This window comes from Diabrotica virgifera, chromosome 5 (genome assembly GCF_917563875.1).
Source record: "Diabrotica virgifera virgifera chromosome 5, PGI_DIABVI_V3a".
Classification (NCBI taxonomy): Eukaryota; Metazoa; Arthropoda; class Insecta; order Coleoptera; family Chrysomelidae; genus Diabrotica; species Diabrotica virgifera.
The window spans coordinates 19,292,304-19,313,900 of NC_065447.1; the positions used below are offsets into that span (position 1 = coordinate 19,292,304).

General features: G+C 31.4%; 1 protein-coding gene across 1 annotated transcript; it reads left to right on the plus strand.

Annotated features, from left to right (window-relative positions):
• The first annotated feature begins 727 nt into the window (after positions 1-727).
• Positions 728-18,461, plus strand: LOC114335015 (xaa-Pro aminopeptidase 3). Its single transcript, XM_028285169.2, has 8 exons — positions 728-938; positions 996-1,222; positions 1,276-1,592; positions 8,005-8,213; positions 11,659-11,829; positions 13,918-14,159; positions 14,723-14,843; positions 18,220-18,461. Exons 1-8 carry the CDS (start codon positions 896-898, stop codon positions 18,384-18,386), a joined length of 1,497 nt encoding a protein of 498 aa, XP_028140970.1. The 5' UTR covers positions 728-895; the 3' UTR covers positions 18,387-18,461.
• Positions 18,462-21,597: the final 3,136 nt, after the last annotated feature.

Below are 21,597 nucleotides of genomic sequence, written 5' to 3' on the forward strand. Positions count from 1 at the left end.
TTTTGGAAGTAGCTTTGCTATGTGGTAGGTTCTATACTTAGAGTCACGGTTTTTTTTATTTTTGTTGAAATGATCTATTCTGATCCTACGAGCAATAATTAGGGCTCCTATTTACAAAATTCTTAATGTAGGTACAAGGCCTAGTATAAAGGAAAGTTCTGGGCCATAAAACTACTTAGGCATATCATGAACATATGGATTGATAGGCGGATACGTGAAGAAACCGAAATATCCGATAATCAGTTTGGCTTTATGCAGGGCAGGTCAACAACAGATGCAATTTTCATTATAAGGCAGTTGATGAAAAAATACAGGAATAAAGAAACAAACGCTCATATGGTATTCATTGATCTTGAGAAAGCATATGATTGATATGATAGAGTTTCTCCAAAGAATCCGTGGTTGGCATCAAAAAGAAATGAAGACATATGGGATGTAAAGGTGAATATGTAAAAATTTTGGGAGATACGTACGAGGAAGTAACAACTAGTGTTAGGACAGGTGTTGGAGAGACTGATTGATACATTTTATTTTTATGTTTACCAAGTCATATAAGATCGAAACGTTTTAATAAGATTTTAAACATGAAAAACAAATTAATTCCTTGCTACTTGCTATTTATAAATAATATTATCTTTTATGACTGTTGCGTATTTTGTGTTGTCTACCTCAATGGTATCGGTATGTCATCATAGATTTTCGATACAATGTGTTAGAAAGAGATGCAGCAAACCAGTCCATGAGATCTTGTCGTCAGGAAGCGCGGAGGGTAGGCTCTCTCTATGTTAATATATACCTCTATGGATGGAAACTGTCACAAAATACCTAACCTAAAATGTATAAATCCTAAACATAAATTTTCTTTTCTAAAACTACTGTGATATTAAATTAAAGTATGTGTGTATTGCTTTCATTATCATCTCTGTCCATAAAAAACGGTAAGTCTATATTTGATCTTAATTTTCGTGCATTATTATTATTAGTTTATATTTCAGGTCTTAGAAGCTTCTGCAACCAAGCTTCAAGATTAGGTAAAGATGTTAATAAATGTGCCAAAAAAGTACTGGGACAACCAACATTTGATACCCATCCACATATTATGAATGAAGGAGAAGTAACTCCAATGATCACCAAATATGAGTACCAAACTAGAAGATCGAAGTTGATAGATTCTCTTACAAAGTTTTCGTTAAACAATAATTTAAAAACAAAGAATCATATGGTAAATTATTGGTTAATTTAGTTTGTCTTAACAACTGTAAAATTTCATTGTAGGTGATTATACCAGCTGCTTCAAAACAGTACATGTCTGATAAAATCCCATATGTTTTCCGTCAAAACACAGAATTCCTCTATTTGACTGGCTGCTTGGAACCCGACTGTTGTTTAGTAATCACTATTGATGAAAGAGGGAAATTTTCCACAGTACTGTTTACCAGGGACAAAGATGATCACGCAGAACTCTGGGATGGGCCTAGGACACATCCAGAAGATGCTACGAATTTTTTTGGTGTGAGCGAAAGTCTACCCATTAGTGAATTTGAAAAGTATATATATTCCTACCAAAAATCTCAGAAACAGCTAAATTTATGGTAAGTATTAAGTTTGTTGTAAAATAGATTCTATACAGGTTGTTTGGTAAAGAATGGGCGATAGCTTAACTGTAGATTCCTGAGGTTAAAATAGGTCGATTTAAGCTAACTTACCTTAGTACTAAAGTTAATAATAACCGAAATACAGGGTGTCAAAGTTAAACTTTTATTTTATTTATTCTTGAAAATTTCCTGACAGGCATGGGATAACAACACAAAATTTGGTAAGCTGGGGTTTTTTGGGATGAGAAATCTAAATTCGCCACCAAAAATGATGTAGCCAGAGGGCGCCACATACGTCTTTCATAGCTCATTTAATACATTCAGTTTTTTATCCCCCACTCTACATACTTTTTGAATCAAAATTTTTATTCTCTTAATATTTCTACTTAAAAAAGGTATACTACATTCATCTCGCTAAACTCAACTGTTTTAGAGATAAATGCATTTTAAATCTGCGATACAACATATATTTGTGCATAATATCATTGTAGTTAGACCCGAAAAATAAACTTGAAACCATAATAATTGTGCCAGTTCTCATATTTATGTCATGCATCGCAAATTCCATTTGAAGAAATTTGCGATGCATTTTTGTAAATTTTTATGGTTTTAAATTATTTTTCGGGTATAACTACAATGATAATATGCAAAAAATTATGCTGCCTCGCAGATTTAAAATGCGTTTATCTCGAAAACCGTTGAGTTTAGCGAGATAAATGTAGTATACCTTTTTTAAGTAGAAATATTAAGAGAATATAAATTTTGCTTCAAAAAGTATATACAATATACAGGGTGGGGCATTAGTGTGACAAAGTCCAATTACTCGTTTGTCGTAAGAGATACGAAAAAAAGTTATTTAGGTAAAAGTTGGGGCACACATAGTACCATAATTTAAAAATATTTTCAAATATACAGGGTCGTCCGTATTGACAGGGTGACACAAACTTATGTTTTTTTTAATGGAATACCCTGTATATTTTTACATTTTTGGATTCTCCTCGATGTTTCCTTTCTTAAAATATATAGTTTTGTAATATTATACGAGGTAGTTTAGGAGTTAATTACGTTTTTTTGTTAATTTCGTAGCAAAATCTACACCCTGTAGAATTTTAGTGATTTGACATCAAATTTTTATTTTATGTTCAAACGATTTTTAATATAGTCTACTACTGTTAATCATTAATAGTATAGCGAAATGTTTAATTTTAGTATACAGGGTGGGTCGAAACTCAGTATGAGTATTTTCTGAGTTTTCTTAAATGGAACACCCTGTATTTTAGTATTGTAATGAAATTATATTTTATGGTACTTTTTTATTTCTTAAGCATTCCCTATACCTAAGTGCTTTAATTTGTAAGTTATTCGTCATTCTTTAAGCAAACATTGATTGCAACAAAAATTAAGTAAAATTTCATTAGGTAGCCGTGAAAATATCCAAACAAAAGTAATTTTTCGAAAAAAATACATAATAATCTAGCCTGATCCTTAATTTATTAATATTGGATGAGATATCCAAATACATTAGTAGTTAAGGTTGTTGGTGCTTAAAATATGAATCAAACATACAAAATTCTGCCTAGATGGCTATGACACAAAATTTGCTTAAACATTTGACATTATACTATTTATATGGTTTCAGTTGATTTGATACCATTACTAATATCAATTTTTCTAATGAGGAACGGATTAAAATGGCTTTGTGCTAGGAGAGTATAACAAAAATGAGCTACTAGCAATAAAAATTTATCATCAGCAGTTCCCTGATAAACGGCAACCAAAAAGAGAAACTTTTGAAAGTATACTAAAACGGTTTCAACAGACTAGATACTTAGATTGTAAGTATGATTGTACTGATATGCAGATCCTCAGTGACACTAAGGATTACATATACTTGCTGTTTTCTTTACTTACAATAGTTTTTATTCGAGCAGATTTATCATAGTCTAAGTGATCAGTCCGTTGAAACCGTTCTAGTATATTTTTAAACGTTTCTCTTCTTAGTTGTCGTCTATCAGGGAATTTCTAATGAAAAATTCTTATTGCTAGTAGCACATTTTTGTTATATTCCACTAGCACCAAAATCTTATTAGTCAGTTTCTCATAAGAAGAATACATATTAGTAATGGTAACAAAGCAACTGGTTCTGTAAAAATAGTATAATGTCAAATTTTTAAGGAAAGTTAGTGTCATAGCCGACGAGGTAGAATATTGTATGTTTTTATTAATATTTTGCGCACCAACAAACTTAACCACGAATTTATTTGGATATTTCATCCAATAGTAATAAATTAAGGATCAGACTAGATTATGATGTATTTTCTTTTCCAAAAATTATTTCTGATTAAATATTTTCACAGCCACCTAATAAAATTTTCCTAATTTTTCTTACGATTAATGTTTGGCTTAAAGAATCACGAATAACTTACAAATTAAACACTTAGGTATAGAGAATGCTTAAGAAATAAAAAAGTACCATAAAATATCATTTCATTACAATACTTAAATACAGGGTGTTCTATTTAAGAAAACTCAGAAAATACTCATTCCGAGTTTCGACCCACCCTGTATACTAAAATTAAACATTTCGCTATACTGTTAATGTTTAACAATAGTAGACTATATTAAAAATCGTTTGAAAATAAAATAAAAATTTGATGTCAAATCACTAAAATTCTACAGGGTGTAGATTTTGCTACGAAATTAACAAAAAAAACGTAATTAACTCTTAAACTACCTCGTATAATATTACAAAACCATATATTTTAAGAAAGGAAACATCGAGGAGAATCCAAAAATGTAAAAATATACAGGGTGTTCCATTAAAGAAAACATAAGTTTGTGTCACCCTGTCAATACGGACGACCCTGTATATTTGAAAATATTTTTAAATTATGGTACTATGTGTGCCCCAACTTTTACCTAAATAACTTTTTTTCGTATCTCTTACGACAAACGAGTAATTGGACTTTGTCACACTAGTGCCCCACCCTGTAGAGTGGGGGATAAAAAAACTGAACGTATTAAATGAGCACTGAAAGACGTATGTGGCGCCCTCTGGGTAATACATCATTTTTGGTGGCAAATTTGGATTTCTCGTCTCAAAAAACCCCTGCTTACCAAATTTTGTGTTGTTATCCCGTGCCTGTCAGGAAATATTCAAGAATAAATAAAATAAAAGTTTAACTTTGACGCTCTGTATTTCGGTTATTATCAACTTTTGTACTAAGGTAAGTTAGCTTAAATCGACCTATTTTAACCTCAGGAATCTAAGGTTAAGCTATGGCCCATTCTTTACCAAACACCCTGTATATTTCCTTCTTCAAATATGGGTAATTTTAAAGAAATTTTTAATTTTGCAGTTAACGTGATCAAGAAATCCAGGATCATATTAAAAAAATAGAAGGGGTGTTCACGGGTTTGTCAAAAACAATACAAACAATTTCATAGATTGTCTTGCCGATTACATAAAAAATGAAATTTCAAGAGAAATAATTAATGAAGCTCAATTTTTTTCTATACTAGCGGACGATACTACTGATATAACTGAATAATCAGTGTACTTTAACAATCCGTTTTATTAACAAAATTGGTTAGGTAACAGAAATGTTTTTGGACTTTTTTGATACTAGTGAGAATAGATCTCCTAGAACACCTAGTAGAACTTTTAGCAGAACTATGGTGGGACGTAGGCCACCAGGAAGACCAAGACAGAGGTGGATAGAAGAAATGAGAACAGATGCTAAAGAGATATTGAGGGTGGACTGCTAGAGGAGAGCAGACAGACAGAGATACTTGGAGGCGGATGCTGGGGGAGGCCAGGGCCCGACTTGGGCTACAGCGCCATAGGAAAGAGAGAATAGATCTACAGAAGCTTTATACAGGGTGTTTTATTGGGAAACGGAAATATTTTAATGGTGAATAGAGGTCACCGAGGCCGTTCTAGGTATACTAAATTTTTTGCCCTACCGACTTGTATATCCAAGTTACAGGGTGTTTTATCGATTTTGCTCATTTCTTTCCTAAGCCATAACTTTAGAACCACCCTGTATATTTTTTTAATATTTGGCTTACATATGTCTCATTCAAAACCCAAACGAACGACATACTAATCACAAGAAAAATCCAGGTCCGGATTAACAAAAAATTATAAAGTAATTGTGACCTCAAAACAACACCCTGTATATTGAAATTTTGAAAATCTGTTTGCATATTTGAAAAGAGCACAAAAACTAAGTCTAATGGTTCGCTTCGATTTTTCGGCCAGACAATTTTTTGACTTTAATTTTGAAATTATATTGAATTTTTTAAGAACTCAACATTAAAAAGCGGGTATTATTAACTTTTAATTATAAATTATTAATGTTATTGAATAAATACTCATTTTAAAACGAGTCAATACTTATTTACCACATTGGAAAGACCCAATTATTAATCACAAGAGAAATCTAGGTCCGGTTTAACAAAAAACATAAAGTAATTGTGACCTTGAAACAACACCCTGTATATTAACATTTTCAAAATTTCTTTGCACATTCTAAAAGACCACAAAAATCCAAGTTTATCTGTTCACTTTGATTTTTTGTGCAAACATTTACTTCAATTTTGAAATTAAATATATTAAAATTTTTAAGAACCCTGAAATTAATAAGCAGGTTTTTAAAGCACTTTTAATAATAAATCATTTAAGTTAATGAATAAATACTAATTTTAAAAATAATCAGTTATTATTTACTGCGTTAGAAGGCCTCACTTACTAATCACAAGAAAAATCCAGGTCCGTATTAACAACAAAATACAAAGTAATTGTGACCTTGAAAAAATACCCTGTATATTGAAATTTTTAAAATACGTTTGCACACCTGAAGAGAGCACGAAAAACTAAGTTTAATGTCCCGCTTTAATTTTTTGTGCAGACAATTTAATGACATTACTTTTGAAATTATACCGAAATTTTTATTATGAGTTCCCAGAGTTTTTAAAAATTTCGACATAATTTCAAAATTAAATTCATTAAATTGTCTGGCCAAAAAATTGAAGCGAACTATTAAACTTAGTTTTTTGTACTCTTTTCATACCTATGTGCAAACGGATTTTTAAAAATTTCAATATACAGGGTTGTTGTTTCAAGGTTACAATTACTTTATATTGTTTTGTTAATCCGGACCTGGATTTTTGTTGTGATCTGTAAGTGGGTCGTTAGAATGTCGTAAATAAGTATTGATTATTTTTAAAATGGGTATTTATTTAATAACTAATAATTTATTGTTAAAAGTGCTTTAAAAATCTGCTTTTTACTTATAAATACTTATATTTAATTTCCTTCACAAAAAATTAAAGCAAACCGATAAACTCAGATTTTATGGTCAAGTGTTCAAACAAATTTTAAAAATTTCAATATAGAGGGTGTTGTTTCAAGATCACAATTACTTTATGTTTTTTTGTTAATCCGGACCTGGATTTTTCTTGTGATTAATAATTGGGTCGTTCCAATGTGGTAAATAAGTATTGATTAATTTTAAAATGAGTATTTATTCAATAGCTTTAATAATTTATAATTAAAAGTTGATAATACCTGCTTTTTAATGTCAAGAGTTCTTAAAATTCAATATAATTTCAAAATTAAAGTCATAAAATTGTCTGGCCGAAAAATTGAAGCGAACGATTAGACTTAGTTTTTTGTGCTCTTTTCAAATATGCAAACAGATTTTCAGAGTTTTAATATACAGGGTGTTGTTTTAAGGTCACAATTACTTTATAATTTTTTGTTAATCCGTACCTGGATTTTTCTTGTGATTAGTATGTCGGTCGTTTGGGTTTTGGATGAGACACATGTGTACTAAATATCAGAAAAATATACAGGGTTCTAAAGTTATGGCTTAGGAAAGAAATTGGCAAAATCGATAAAACACCCTGTAACTCGGTTATAAAAGTCGGTAGGGCAAAAAATGTAGTATACCTAGAACCGCCTCGGTGACCTTTATTCACAATTAAAGTATTTCCGTTTCCCAATGAAACACCCTGTATAGTTTAATCACAAACGTTCTGGAGTCATATGATCGACTGACATTTTTGTCTTTACTTTCAGTTGAGAAGGATTTTCTTTCCATTTTGTCTAAAACGAACAATTTTACGAATCAATCATAAATAAATTTGCTTCTACCAAAGACAGGCGCATTAGTTTAATTTATTTGAAATAAAATCCGTTGAAGTAACTATGTTTTGGTAAGGAATTTTCTTTGCAAGAATTAAACCTAAATATACAAAAAAATATATAAAAACAAAAAATAGTAGGTACTTTGGTACCCCCAAAAAAATTTTTTTTTCAGCTTTTCCACTTTCCAGATCGGCCGGCATCCTAGGCCGATCATTTCTTTTTGAAGGCACTTTTTAATATATTGGTTGTTTTTAGGTATGATTTTCTAACACCAGTACAGAAAAATATTCATTCTTATATAAAAAATTTCATGCAAGATACAAGTAATAAACAATGGGAAAATCCTAAACCACTTCTACAAAAATTGAGGTTGTATAAGAGTCCTGCAGAAATAGCTCTGATGCAGAAGGCATGTGACATCACCGCAGATGCTTTTATGGACACGATATCACTTTCAAAGCCAGGTAAAATAATAATTGCTTACAAATTTTTATTTAGATGCAAATGACACCTCACACATCTTATGGAAAATGTAATGTCACTCAAATACAATAAAATTTACATGAATAGATCGTCTCGAAATTGTAATAATTTCATATCATTGCGCCAACTTTGAATTTTGATTAATAACGGCGTAAATTGTAACTAAAGTTTATGGAAAATGTCCATAAAACTGTCCTATTCATAAATACTATTAGTCTAAAATATATTATCGCTATTGAGAAACTCTTAACCCAACTTGAGGCTGACCCTTATTTTGCGGTGTGCCACTGGAAGTGCATTGTCATTTATTATCTATAAGATAAGAGACCTTAATAACCTGCAGAAAGATTTATGAACCGCCTTTTCTCAAAATCTTTTTCTCACTTCATCTTATGTACAGGGTTATTCACTATATTTTGACCCCTCTGTAAACTGCTTTATTTACAGAATTAGAAAAAAATATAAAATACAAAATGATTTTTTGACATATATATATATATATATATATATATATATAGTGATTTTTTGAAAATCTTTTGAAAATATTTGTACAAATATATATATATATATATATATATATATATATATATATATATATATATATATATATATATATATATATATATATATATATATCATACTAGTGACGTCATCCATCTGGGGGATGACGTAATCAACTATTTTTTAAATAAGAATAGGGGTCGTGTGCTAGCTCATTTGAAAGGTTATTCAATTCTTTATTCAGTAATATAAACATTAAGAAAATTATTTATGCAGGGTGTCCAAAAAAAATGTTTTTTATTAAATTAATTGACACAAAAAGAAGAATGTATGTAATTTATTTAATTCAAATACATTCTACTGCTGTCAGAAAAGAGAAATAAATGTTTGTAAATAAAGTAGTTTACAGGGTGTCAAAATATAGTGAATAACTCTGTACATACCCAATTGATTTTAGATTTATTTATATCAATTTACGCAGTTATTAATCAAAATTCAGAATTGGCGCGACGATATGAAATGATTGTAATTTTGAGAAAAATGTATAAAAGCTACTCATTTCTACCGACGGGATCGCCGACATATTGGCCAACCGATCCAAATAAAACACCAGACCTATTGGATTTCTTTATTACAAAGGGAATATCTCAATCATATACAGATGTAGTATTAAGTTTTGATTTATCATCAGATCGTAGTCCCATAATTGCCACAATTAGCACAACGGTGATAATAAAAAAACCAACACCTCGACTGCATAGCTTCAAAACAAACTGGGACACATACCGGCTAATCATAGAACAGGAAGTAAATCTATTAGTGAGATTGCAAACTCCCGAACAAATAGAAACATAAACTAGTAATCTAATCAACTTACTTCAAAATGCTGCCAAACAGTCTACCCCTCAACCTGGACAAAAAAAAATTCAAGCAACATTCCTCTTGAAATAAAAAGACTAGTAGCAGAAAAACGAAAGGCCAGATCAATTTTGCAAAGAACGCACAGACCAGACGACAGGACAATTTATAATAACAAAACTAGAAACTTAAAAACAGCTCTAGAACAGATGAGAAACGAATCATTTGAAAACTATGTATCAAACTTTTCTCGTCAAGATAACTCTATCTGGAAACCAATCAAAAACAAAAATAAACCAATAAATACTTCACCTTCAATTCGGAAAAATTCAATACCACCTGGACCATGGGCAAAAAACAACAAAGAAAAAGCTGATTTATTTGCTGAACATCAAGCCACACGACAATGACCAAGTACAAGAAGTAGAGCAGGAACTAGCCTTACCAATCAATCAACGAGAGCAACTAACTTTAATTACACCAAAGGAGATCAAAGATGAAATTAATCATCTGAATGAAAAGAAGGCACCAGGCACTGATCTCATAACAGCAACAATGCTAAAACAACTTTCTAAAAAATGTATAATGAAGCTATTGTACATATTAAATGCAATCTTATGGCAAACATAAACATCCGTTATGGCTTGCAAAATTTAGAAGCTGTTTTCAATCTGGTGGGATGTAGAGTAATATTTTTAGTGTTGTTTTATGTGCTATTAAATTGAAAACTTAGTCTTTCGCAATCTTAAGACTTAATGATTGGCCTAAATCACTAAAAATTGCCCAAGTAATTATGATACCGAAACCTGGTAAAGCTTTAACGGATGTTTCATCATACCGCCCAATAAGTCCACTGCCGATAATTTCAAAACTTCTTGAAAAGTTGTTACTTAAAAGAATTATGAGCGACCTAGAATTCCAAAACTGGATCCCAGAACACCAATTTGGATTCCGGCAAGCTCATTCTACAGTGCAACAATACCATCGCGTATCAAATGTAATTAATAGAGCTTTGGACAATAAACAATGTGGCACAGCAGCCTTTCTGGACATCAGCCAAGCATTTGATAAGGTATGGCACCCAGGATTACTTTATAAAATCAAAAAATTTCTACCCAACAAATACTTTGACTTATTAAAATCATATCTAAATCAAAGAGAATTTGAAACTAAATTGGAAAATGAACTATCAAACCGTAACAAAATTCAGTCAGGAGTCCCACAAGGCAGTATATTGGGTCCACTTCTTTATATACTGTACACATCCGATTTACCAACCTCTCTACAAACCACCATTGGAACTTTCGCTGATGACACAGCAATATTTGCAACTGAAAAGGATCCAACAGCTGCAGTATTAAAACTTCAAGAACACCTAGACCAAATTGGACAGTGATTAAAGAAATGGAAGATAAAAGCTAATGAAACTAAGTCAGCACATATAACTTTCACACTAAGGAAAGATCAATGCCCAAATATTAGCCTTAATCAAGTCAACATACCCTAACAGAATATTGTCAAATACCTGGGGCTTCATCTTGATTCTAAATTAAACTGGAAACAACATATATTAAAGAAGAAGAAACAAATTGAGTTAAAAGTGAAAGAAATTAATTGGATTATAGGTTGAAAATCTCGACTCTCAATTGAGAACAAACTGCTCATTTATAAAACAGTCATCAAACCTATATGGACGTACGGAATCGAACTATGGAGTTGTGCCAGCAAATCAAACACAAAAATTATCCAAAGAACTCAATCAAAATGGCCCATAGATCTTCGCTGAAACTGATGTGAAACCGCTGGGTGATGTACCTCATAACGCTATATTAGTGTACAATATTATAGTTGATATAAGTTATTGTACTTGTTATCAAATTAACTCATAGAATATGTAATTCTGATTGTTAATAAATGCTTACAAAAAATGTAAATTTTATTGTATTTGACTGACATTACATTTTCCATAAGATGTGTGTGGTGTCCTTTCTCTAAATAATACACTAATACCTACTGATTGTCACAAACTGTTATTCATTTTTTAATGTTTTTATCATATGTGTCTAGGTATCGGTGAAAACCATCTGTTTGCCAAATTTGACTATGAATGTCGTGCCAGAGGAGCCGATTATCTAGCTTACCCCCCTGTTATAGCGGGGGGTAATAGAGCTACAACTATTCACTATATCAATAACAATCAAATAGTAGATGCGGGTGAGATGGTACTTATGGACGGAGGTAAGAATTAGTTATTGTACTTTACAGACATACAGACAGACTTAACATGAGTCTTATGTTTATGTACTTAAGAGCCTACAGTAGCGTATCATCAATATAACTTCGGGAGATAGTATCATATCCATTTTCGAAAGTTCTGCGAAACTTTGGCAACAGTGGCAATATTTGACATTATCTAAGATCAATATTTTGACAATATACTCATAGGCGCGCTAAATAGAAGTAATAGAAAACAATTTTATTAGTAAATAAATATTTATAAAAATAAACCAAAATAGATGAAAATTTTATGTTAACATAGATTGTTGCACGAAATAATAATAAAACAATAATAAATAATCATTTCTTTATGAAGCGAAACAAGAGCTGTCTTATTTTATTTAGTTTATAGAGCGCCAAAAACACTCTAACTAGTTTCAACTCTTTTTTTAAAATAGAACTTTAAATTAGCTTTTCCGAATTGATAATATTTTTAGAATAAAAAATCCTCCTAACTAAAGCTTTATATACTCGCATTAGAATTCGAAATATTTTTACGTAAATGCACTTACCTATAAAAGTAAAACTCACAATTAACAATAATTTATTTTTTCAAACAGTCCAACAACTTAGTTCTATTACACAAAAATATAATAAGTTAATTATAAAATAAACACTACTTCTCTATGGATCAACACTAACGAATTATTAAAATAATACACTACTGCACTGAACAGATATCGATACAGATAATAGAACAGTTAAGAAAATCGTGCTATTGTCCTTTTCATGATAATTTTTCAGTGCGTAACAAATGATAGGAAAAAGGGTAAGTCCGTGATAATACACATTTATGACATTTATTCTAACATGACATTTTAGTTAAATCTGACAGTTGTGACATTTTATTTTCAATTTGGAATAAAAACAAATCAAATGTGTTTCTTGCATTTATAAAATGGTATTTTCTTTGATTTGTATAGTCTTATAAATTATACAGATTATATTTGTAATATTATGATCTAATTAAAAAAAAATTATTTTTTTATTATGGCGCCATCTATCCACAACTAGAATAACTAGAAGAAATGTTATAAAAATGTCACCGACGAAATGTAATCACCGACGTGCCTTTTTTTCTGTCACATACAATTTAATGCGTTAGAAAGAAATCTAAAAACTGTGACGCACTGAAAGATGATCATGAGAAATACTGTATTACACTTAGAAATCTGATGCAGGTTTGTCAAAATGACAGTGACTATTTCTCTATGTTGGTTAATCAGTTATTTAGTTATACTATATTCGATTTCTTGTTAGAGATAAAAAATTTTAGTAGTTCCAATATGACACAAAATCTAGGCATGGGATAAAAAAGTTTATTTGAAGAAAGTATATTTTTTTGTTCTTCTTAATGGCTCTCCAGGCTCGTTTTTTTAATATTGTATGTAGTTATAGAGTAATTTCCACATACTAACATATTTCTCTAATTGGGCTCTGTGCCGCCATTCTTTACTATATTACGAATATGTGTGCCAAATATTTCGACAAAATATTCAAAATTAAAGCCGCCATCTTGGAACGCGTTTTCCTTTTTGATGACGCGCTACTGTAGCCTCTTAAATAATGCACTTAGAGCCACACTCTTCTGTGATAAAATTAAATAATTTTTTAACATCCCATTTATTTACAATATGTAATAATGATTACAATAGGTACATATATTGTAATATTTTTATTACTCCGAAATTACTGATTTATATTTTTAGACACATATTTATTTAAATAAAAATACTTAATTTATTTTCATTTATTTCATATTATTCATCTTCATATCTTAAGAAAACTAAAGCATATTCAAAAATAAACACATTGTAACACATCATATTAACGTCAAGTATATTTGACATTTTGATTCTCACTTCGGATATCGCTATCAATAAACATTAATTTTCCACTATGGTTAGTTTTCAAAATTTAATAAAATATATTGATTGAGACCAATTTAAATTGTCTTTTGAAAACTGTTTTTTGAGTTTGAGAACTGAGTCATTTTCAATTAAAATTGTAGTTTATTACTATTAAATACAATAGATAATATTTTTTTAGGTTGTGAATATCATGGATACTCTAGCGACGTTACGAGAACTTGGCCAGTCAGTGGAAAATTTTCAAAAGAACAGCGACAGATATACGAAGTGGTCTATGATGTAAATAATGAACTGATAGCAATGTGCAATAAGTTTCCATCCCTCGATACATTGTTTGAAAGTATGTGTTATTTATTGGGAAAACGATTACAAGAAGTAGGATTATTAGGAGCTCAGCCATCAAATAACTTTTTGATGAAGGTGAGATTTTAATCATATCTATCAATGATTTTAATTTTCATATACAAGATGTTGCATCGGTAAATGTACGTACGTTAATTGCATTAAACCTCATATTTAATGGGTTTTACTAATTTAATAACCAAGATAATACCAGGGCCGGACTGGACCATAAAAGGGACCTCCCTTAATTCTAAACGGAAGACGCCAGACAATATGTTCTAAGCTTTTTAAATTAAACTTTTTGAAATCATAGCTTGTAAAGTATCCAAAGATTATGTGTGAATTTTTTTCAGTTTAATTTTAATTTAAATCTGTAAACTTCAATATCAACCAAGGCCAGGAGTTTTTCACTATCTCTTATACTCCGTTATACTCTTTTTTACGTCCTGGAGACTCCAAAAAATTAATTGGAGATGAATTGGTGGTCAATAGAATTTTGTTTCTGATTTTTTTTCAGATTTCATATAAAAAATTCTTTGGAAAATGTGAGTAAATTGGTATTTTATTTTTGTCACTTCGTGACATAGGTTAGTAATTTTAGGGTTTTTCTGTTTAATAAAATAATAAATAAATTTTTGTAGGCCGCGTACCAGTTGTGTCCTCATCACGTCTCCCATTATTTAGGAATGGATATCCATGATACTCCTACAGTAACGAGAAATGTTCAAATCGAGCCTGGTATGATCATTACGATAGAGCCAGGTAAGTAACTCAACCTAATAATTTTGAGATCTAGTATAGGGACACTCCTGCATTACCTGTGTGCTGTAACTCAGCAGATAACAGATGGGCAAAGCGGATACTGGAATGAAGACCAAGAGATGATGCTTATCGAAGCAGAGATCGTCCACCAACACGTTAGTTTGATTATCTAAAATGTTACCATAGGAATTGGATACAAGAGGCACAAGATCGAAACGGATAGAAAATTATGAAGGAGATCTATGTCCAGCAGTGGACAAGCGAATAGTGAATGGTGTGACTCGGGAAAGAATTTATAGAAATAATACATGACTTTATTAACAGGATATCCGCCGATAACGGGAGTGCTGATTCCCAGAGGCTTCCCAAAAGTGATGGAGCAAAAGGCCAATCTTCCTACTTCCAAGGCTGGGAAAAATACTCGACAAAATGTCATACCTACATAAGACTATAGCATTACGCTATAATTACTATTTCTGCTAATTTTATTTTTTTCTTAATTTTTAATTATTATTTCTCAAAATCGAAACGACGTGTTAGTCATTCAAAATTCACATGTAAATAAAAACGGAATGTATCCTTCACCATCTGTTTTTCGTTTGTGCGGTGTAACAAACTGCACCCTCATAAATTAAGTACTATATCAGACAATATGTCAACAACTCACTAATGCATTCAAGGGCGTTTTCTTAAAACTGCAAAAGTATACGCCAGACCTAAATGATTTATTGTCATCTGGTCAGAGGGAAGAAACAGAAACAGATTATCGTTGTGGTTTTCTTTTTAGTCAAGACACAGCTGGTGAACGATTTACAAACCAATCGTTCGGCCCCTTTCCGAAACCTAAGCGCAATACCTTTTTGTTACCAAAATAAATAAATTATTTACCGTTCGTTTTGTTACATTCATTTCAATAAATTCCGTCAACATCACCACCGGAATAAGACTTACACACTACCTAGAAAACAACAACGACTAAACTTCATCCCACACAAACCACAAATAAAATGAAACAACGAACCGATTACGTTTACAAACCACAAGATTAACAACATTGACACACGATTATTTTAGCTTGAACACGTAAAACAAAAGTCCTAGGTTTTAACCCAACGCGACCGGGAGTAGAACCGGAACTCGATATTTGAACTCTTCATGTAACTTTGCGTCGATTGATATACGATTTATTTCACTAATTTTGAATAATTTTTGTCATACTTCCGGTCATAACTGTTTAACCGGAAATGACATCAAAACCGGAACTAAATATTCGAGCTTGACTTTTTAATACGCATCGATTGATATATCACATGTACTATTTTAACGACTATAATATGTCATTTCCGGTTACATTTTTAACTGGAAGTGATATAAATTGGAAGTATTACCAGAGAACGGCAGTCCTCGCCAGTGGCGCACAATACCCCTACAGCGACACTATATTATACACGAAATTTTCGATTTTCTAAATCTAACTAAATTGAAAATTGGGCCAAATCCAATCTTAAAGTTTAGGAAAAGACTCGCCCATCCATATGTCAACTCTCCATTTTGGTCCAAGGGTATGGATTTTACGGCCTTTCCCATGTAGGGTCTATTTTTCGTTCTCGCCCCCAAAACTCCCAAAAATTTCAAAAATGTAAGTCCGACCTTTGCGGTTTCTGATAGTATTGATCATTACCTTTCCAACGCATGTCTAGTTTTGAAAATCGGTTATACCATTCAAAAGTTACCGAGCTCAGAAGTATGACTCACTTTTTATTTAAAAAGGGGAAATGTTTGTGGATATGTATGTATGTGGAAAAGTTACACCGATCTGAATTTTTTTTCCTGTGTTTTAAGAGGGGATCAGGACCGATTCAGAACCGGTGTAGTTTGTGACTTTTGACCACCCATAAGCCAGTTATATGGCTAGGTAGATACAAAATGGCATATTTTTTGGGAGTATATATCTTTGGTTCAAGGGGAGAGAGGAAAATCGCAAAGACACCAAATCAATAGCGTTGAATTAAGCTTTCAAATGATGCCTAAGCGGTCAAGGTAATAACTACACATGGCTCAGTACAGCCGAAAAACTGAAAAAATAAACTTTGAAAAATTTGGTTTTTTGACATTTACTCAAAATTTCAACCTACGAATTGCGCCAATAATTGAGCGTTTGTAGGAGGACTCTAGACGCGTCTAACGGTGTATACCTCATATCTGGAAAAATTCGAATTTTTAAGTTATAGGCTTCATAAGTATGATCAAATATATTTCTAATGGAAACAACGGTTTTTCAAGCTCAATAATTCCTGTAATACCTTCAGTTATCATACTTGGCCTTAGATGCATCAAATACTACTTGTCAATACGTTTCAAACTCATGTTTAATGATCAAAATAAGTTAAGACGTTCAGAAGTAATCGAGCTCCAAAAGTATAATCCATTTAACCATTATCGCCGAAATGGTTTATGTAGTTGTAGTGGTTACGACGCTAAGTTTGATAGGGCAATCCGATCCGAGTCCATTTGCCATAATTATTAGGATGGCTGGGACATGGGACATGAACTCGGATTGTCTTATCACAAGTCTGGTGTCGTAACTACTAGATCATTTTGGAGAGAATGCGACAAAGGGGACCATTTATAACGCTTAACGTGTAATCGAGAAACATTACATTCAACTTCATACATTTAATCTATAATAAACTTTGAAATACTCCTGATACAAGAATAAAAAACCGCTAAACGCCGTAAAAATGAGTGGCGATATGAATATTACGTGGCGCGAAAATGTATTTTCATTTTAATGGAAAATAAAATTTTAGTTTTATTTTGAAAGATTTTTTTCATAATATTTGCTAAATTTGCAAACTGCATCAAAGTTACTCTTTTGTGGCTCATTTTATTTCAAATTTAGCAAATATTATGGAAAAAATCTTTCAAAATAAAACTAAAATTTTATTTTGCATCAAAATGAAAATACATTTTCGCGCCACGTAATATTCTTATCAGATCTTTTGTAGCTGGAATATTGTATGCGCCACTCATTTTTACGGCGTTTGGCGGTTTTTATTCTTGTATATTTATTCTCGTTAATGGGACGAGACAGGGGGCACAAGCCAGAGATACTTAGATAATCTACGCAATTCCAAAAAGCCGGTGCTCCTATATGGAGAGGAAACCTGGGAAAATCTGCCTTCGGCATACATTCTCACCTAGTTTTCTCACTACGGAGTGGAGTAGCTTTCTATTTTTTTGAGTATTCTTCGACCTACACTACAAAACACAAGTTTTTAGGATAGGCTATCCAAGTTTAGAAAGATGTGGATACCAAACAAAGAGTGATTCTATTAATTGACAAGGTCTTTATTAATAATGGGCTTATTTTTAGGAATTTATGTAAATGAAAATAACAAATTGCTGCCAAAACAGTACAGGGGCATTGGTATAAGGATAGAGGATGACATTTTAATCACGGAGAATGGTCCTGTTGTATTAAGCCGAAAATGTCCGAAGCATATAGACGAAATAGAAAGCATAGCAAGCGAAAACCAATGAATTTTTTGAAATGTTTTATGATTTTTGTAATTGTATATATTTGTACTTTGTGGAAATATATTTTGTTGATTTTTATTATGTGTTTTTATTTACGAGTATACTTATATTTGACTTCTTTGACTTTGACTTTTGTCAAAGACGCAGGCCAACATATAGCCAGGCTAAAATGGAGCTTCGCAGGTTATAACGCCAGACAAACGGACAATAGGTGGAATAGCACGATACAGCAATGAAGACCATGGACAGGAAAGAGAGCAAGAGGACGACCCCAGATGAGATGGGGAGACGACATTAAAAAGATAGGAGGAACGCACTGGAAACAGAAAGCACTAAACAGAAACGAATGGAGGAAACTGGGGGAAGCCTATGTTCAAAATTGGACGAATTAAAGGGCAAAAGAAGAAGAGATACTTATTACAATAAAATCACGTCCCGGTTGAATTCAAGCTAAATATTACTACCTCAGTTAACAGTGCCCAGTTAGCAGACCTATTATGGCTTTGTTTATTTTCCTGTTTTTGCTTTATTTATAAGGTCTATTGTAAAGGCCCTAGCCGGGTAAGATGATGAAAAGTGCCCCCAACTCGATTCGAATTCCATATAGGTCACCGTTTAGCATATATAGTGAAACTAACTTTCTGAAATTTTTAGCCCCCTAGGTGGTCATGTGACCCACCTAGAGCCTAATTAGGGTTTTTATGTTTTTATTTTTTATCTCAGCCGCATCGACAACTAGCGAAAAACTTTAAATAAAAAAGTTGTAAGCTTTAAAAAGTTCTGTCCGAAAAAAATTTGTTTTTAATTTTTGGCGGGAAATTTAAATTTTAGAACGATTTCAAAATTTTAAATGAATATAAAAAAATAACTAAGACGTTCGTTTTCACGAAAAAATATATAACGTGTATTTTTGCATAATGTTTCACCCTGAATTTTTTAAAATTGGTGAAACGCACCTTTAAAAATAAAAAACCGCATTTTTTCTTTTTTGAAGTTATACTTCTTTACGGGCGTAATGACGGTGAAATTTTATATGGGAAAACCTAGCGACCGGGTGCATGCGCATTATAACTTTGTTCTGATTGGATGTTCAAATGACATGACAAAAATTATCCAATATGGCAGCTGTGGCGCAGCTGTGGGACTGTGTTTGGTTATAATGTATGCTTGTTGCGTTTTAAAATTTGTAGGAAGAGAAACAACAAACAAAAAGTTAGTTAATGGTTATACTGCCTTTTTAAATAGTTTTCATATTATATTTTTGGACTTATTTACATAGAAGAGATGATTGTTGCATGCCAATGTGAAAGCTCATCAAACTGTGCCTAGTATGAGTGCCGCAGATCTCGCTTATTCAAAGCTAAAGAATCTTTCACTGGTAAGTGTTTTATAAATAGTTGATCAAATTTTGTTATGATATTTGAACATAGCCACTTTGCACGACGCAAGTGATTGCGAAATGTATTAGTCGTTATACGGGCTCCGATACCTACCTTGAACCTACCAAAATACATAAGTAGTATGTAATACTTTTTTTTACATAATTTGATTACCATCAAAATTTATATCAATATTCACCTAATATATTGTCTTCTTACCCTATGTTTTGTTGTATTTTTTCAATTCTAAATCATTTCAATTCAAAATCAAAATAATTTGATTTACATAAGTTAAAAATGTCAAAAGGTTAATCTGTTTAGTTAGACGATCTTCGCACATAATGACAAGCTGCCTCTGTGGTGCAGTTTTAATGCGGGTGAATCCCAATACAACGCAAATACCAGCCGCGTGGTAAGTTGGTTCGAATCCCAATAGAAACTTTTATTTTTTTATTTTTTTTATACATTTTATGATTGTAAGTATATTTATTATATAATTTTATTTTCAGAAAATACGTATTTAGTTAAAAATTTTTCCGACAATTAATGTTCAGAAATCATTTGTGGCATTTTTAATGTGTTTGTGTGTGTTTTATTTTATTATTATTTTAATTTTTGGCACTGTTTTAATAAAAATGTTTGAGAAGTATTAAGTATAAATTAATTTAATATTTAAATAAAATATAAATAAAAAGTATATTAATTTCTTTTATAATCATATAATCATATAATCATATAATAGAAGTATAACTTCTTACGTGCGTACAAAGTACACACACATTCTTTTTTTTTTTTCGTTTTTTGATACAATTTTATACATTTTTTCAAAAAAGGTAACACCGTCACTGGAGTAGGTAAAAAACGAAAAAATAATTGGGGTTTGTTTAATAACAGTATATTAAGTATGGAGAACGGTAAGGGTTTTATACCGATCGAAGACAATTGTTTGGAGGAGGAGTGGCGCGACGACTCCAATTATTGTCCGAGATCGGTTACCCTTAACGTTCGACATGCTTATAACGTTTTTTGCACGATTGATACCATTATAAATTATAAAATTAAACATTTTCGTCATATTGACTAGTTTCATTCATTTTATCAAGATAGATACTTTGGTTGTTAGGTAGTAACTAGGGTGCATAACAACAATGGAGAATTGAGTTTTTATTTAGTTGTCAATAATTTTAAGTACAATTTTGATTATTATAAATTAAAATATGAGCGAAAGTGAATTTGAAGAAATTGAACGGGCTTGGGAAGAAGGGTGTTCCGCAATTATTCTTATACTAGTAATACTACTAATGTATGCGATTCTGCAGGAGTGTTTATAGGCAAAAACATGATTTTTTACATTTTATAATCGTTTAAAAACAAAATAATGTCGGATATTGAAGCAATTGAGAACGAGAAAAATTTTTAATGTTCTTTTTTAATGTTCGAAACACTGTAAGTTAAAAAGGTGCAAAATAAATTTCTCCTGTTTTAAGATTTTAATATAAATACTATTTTTAGTTTGGAATTATCTTCTATATCAAAATAAGCCACAATCCTTCAGTATTCACTATTCAGATTCAGGTAGATACATTTTACTCCCAAAATCATAATCTAACTAAACTAAAGGACAAAGGACTGGTCATAAAATTGATATCGGTAAATCCGTATCTGCTGGTTCGCACATTGTGTCACAAGCTAGTAAAAGCAATTCAAGAATTCTTGAAAATTGACTAAACTCTGTTGCCAAATCTATCCGCTATTCCGCCGAAAAAAATGTTCTAATAATTTTGATTTTTCGGTAGAAAAAAAATTAGATCGGCAGATTAATTTGAAAATTAAGA

Coding starts and splice junctions, on each gene's coding strand:
- LOC114335015 (XM_028285169.2), top strand. CDS start 896: ATGTGTGTATTGCTTTCATTATCATCTCTGTCCATAAAAAACG. Junction 939..995: donor ATCTCTGTCCATAAAAAACG/GTAAGTCTATAT, acceptor TTTATATTTCAG/GTCTTAGAAGCTTCTGCAAC. Junction 14,844..18,219: donor GATCATTACGATAGAGCCAG/GTAAGTAACTCA, acceptor GCTTATTTTTAG/GAATTTATGTAAATGAAAAT.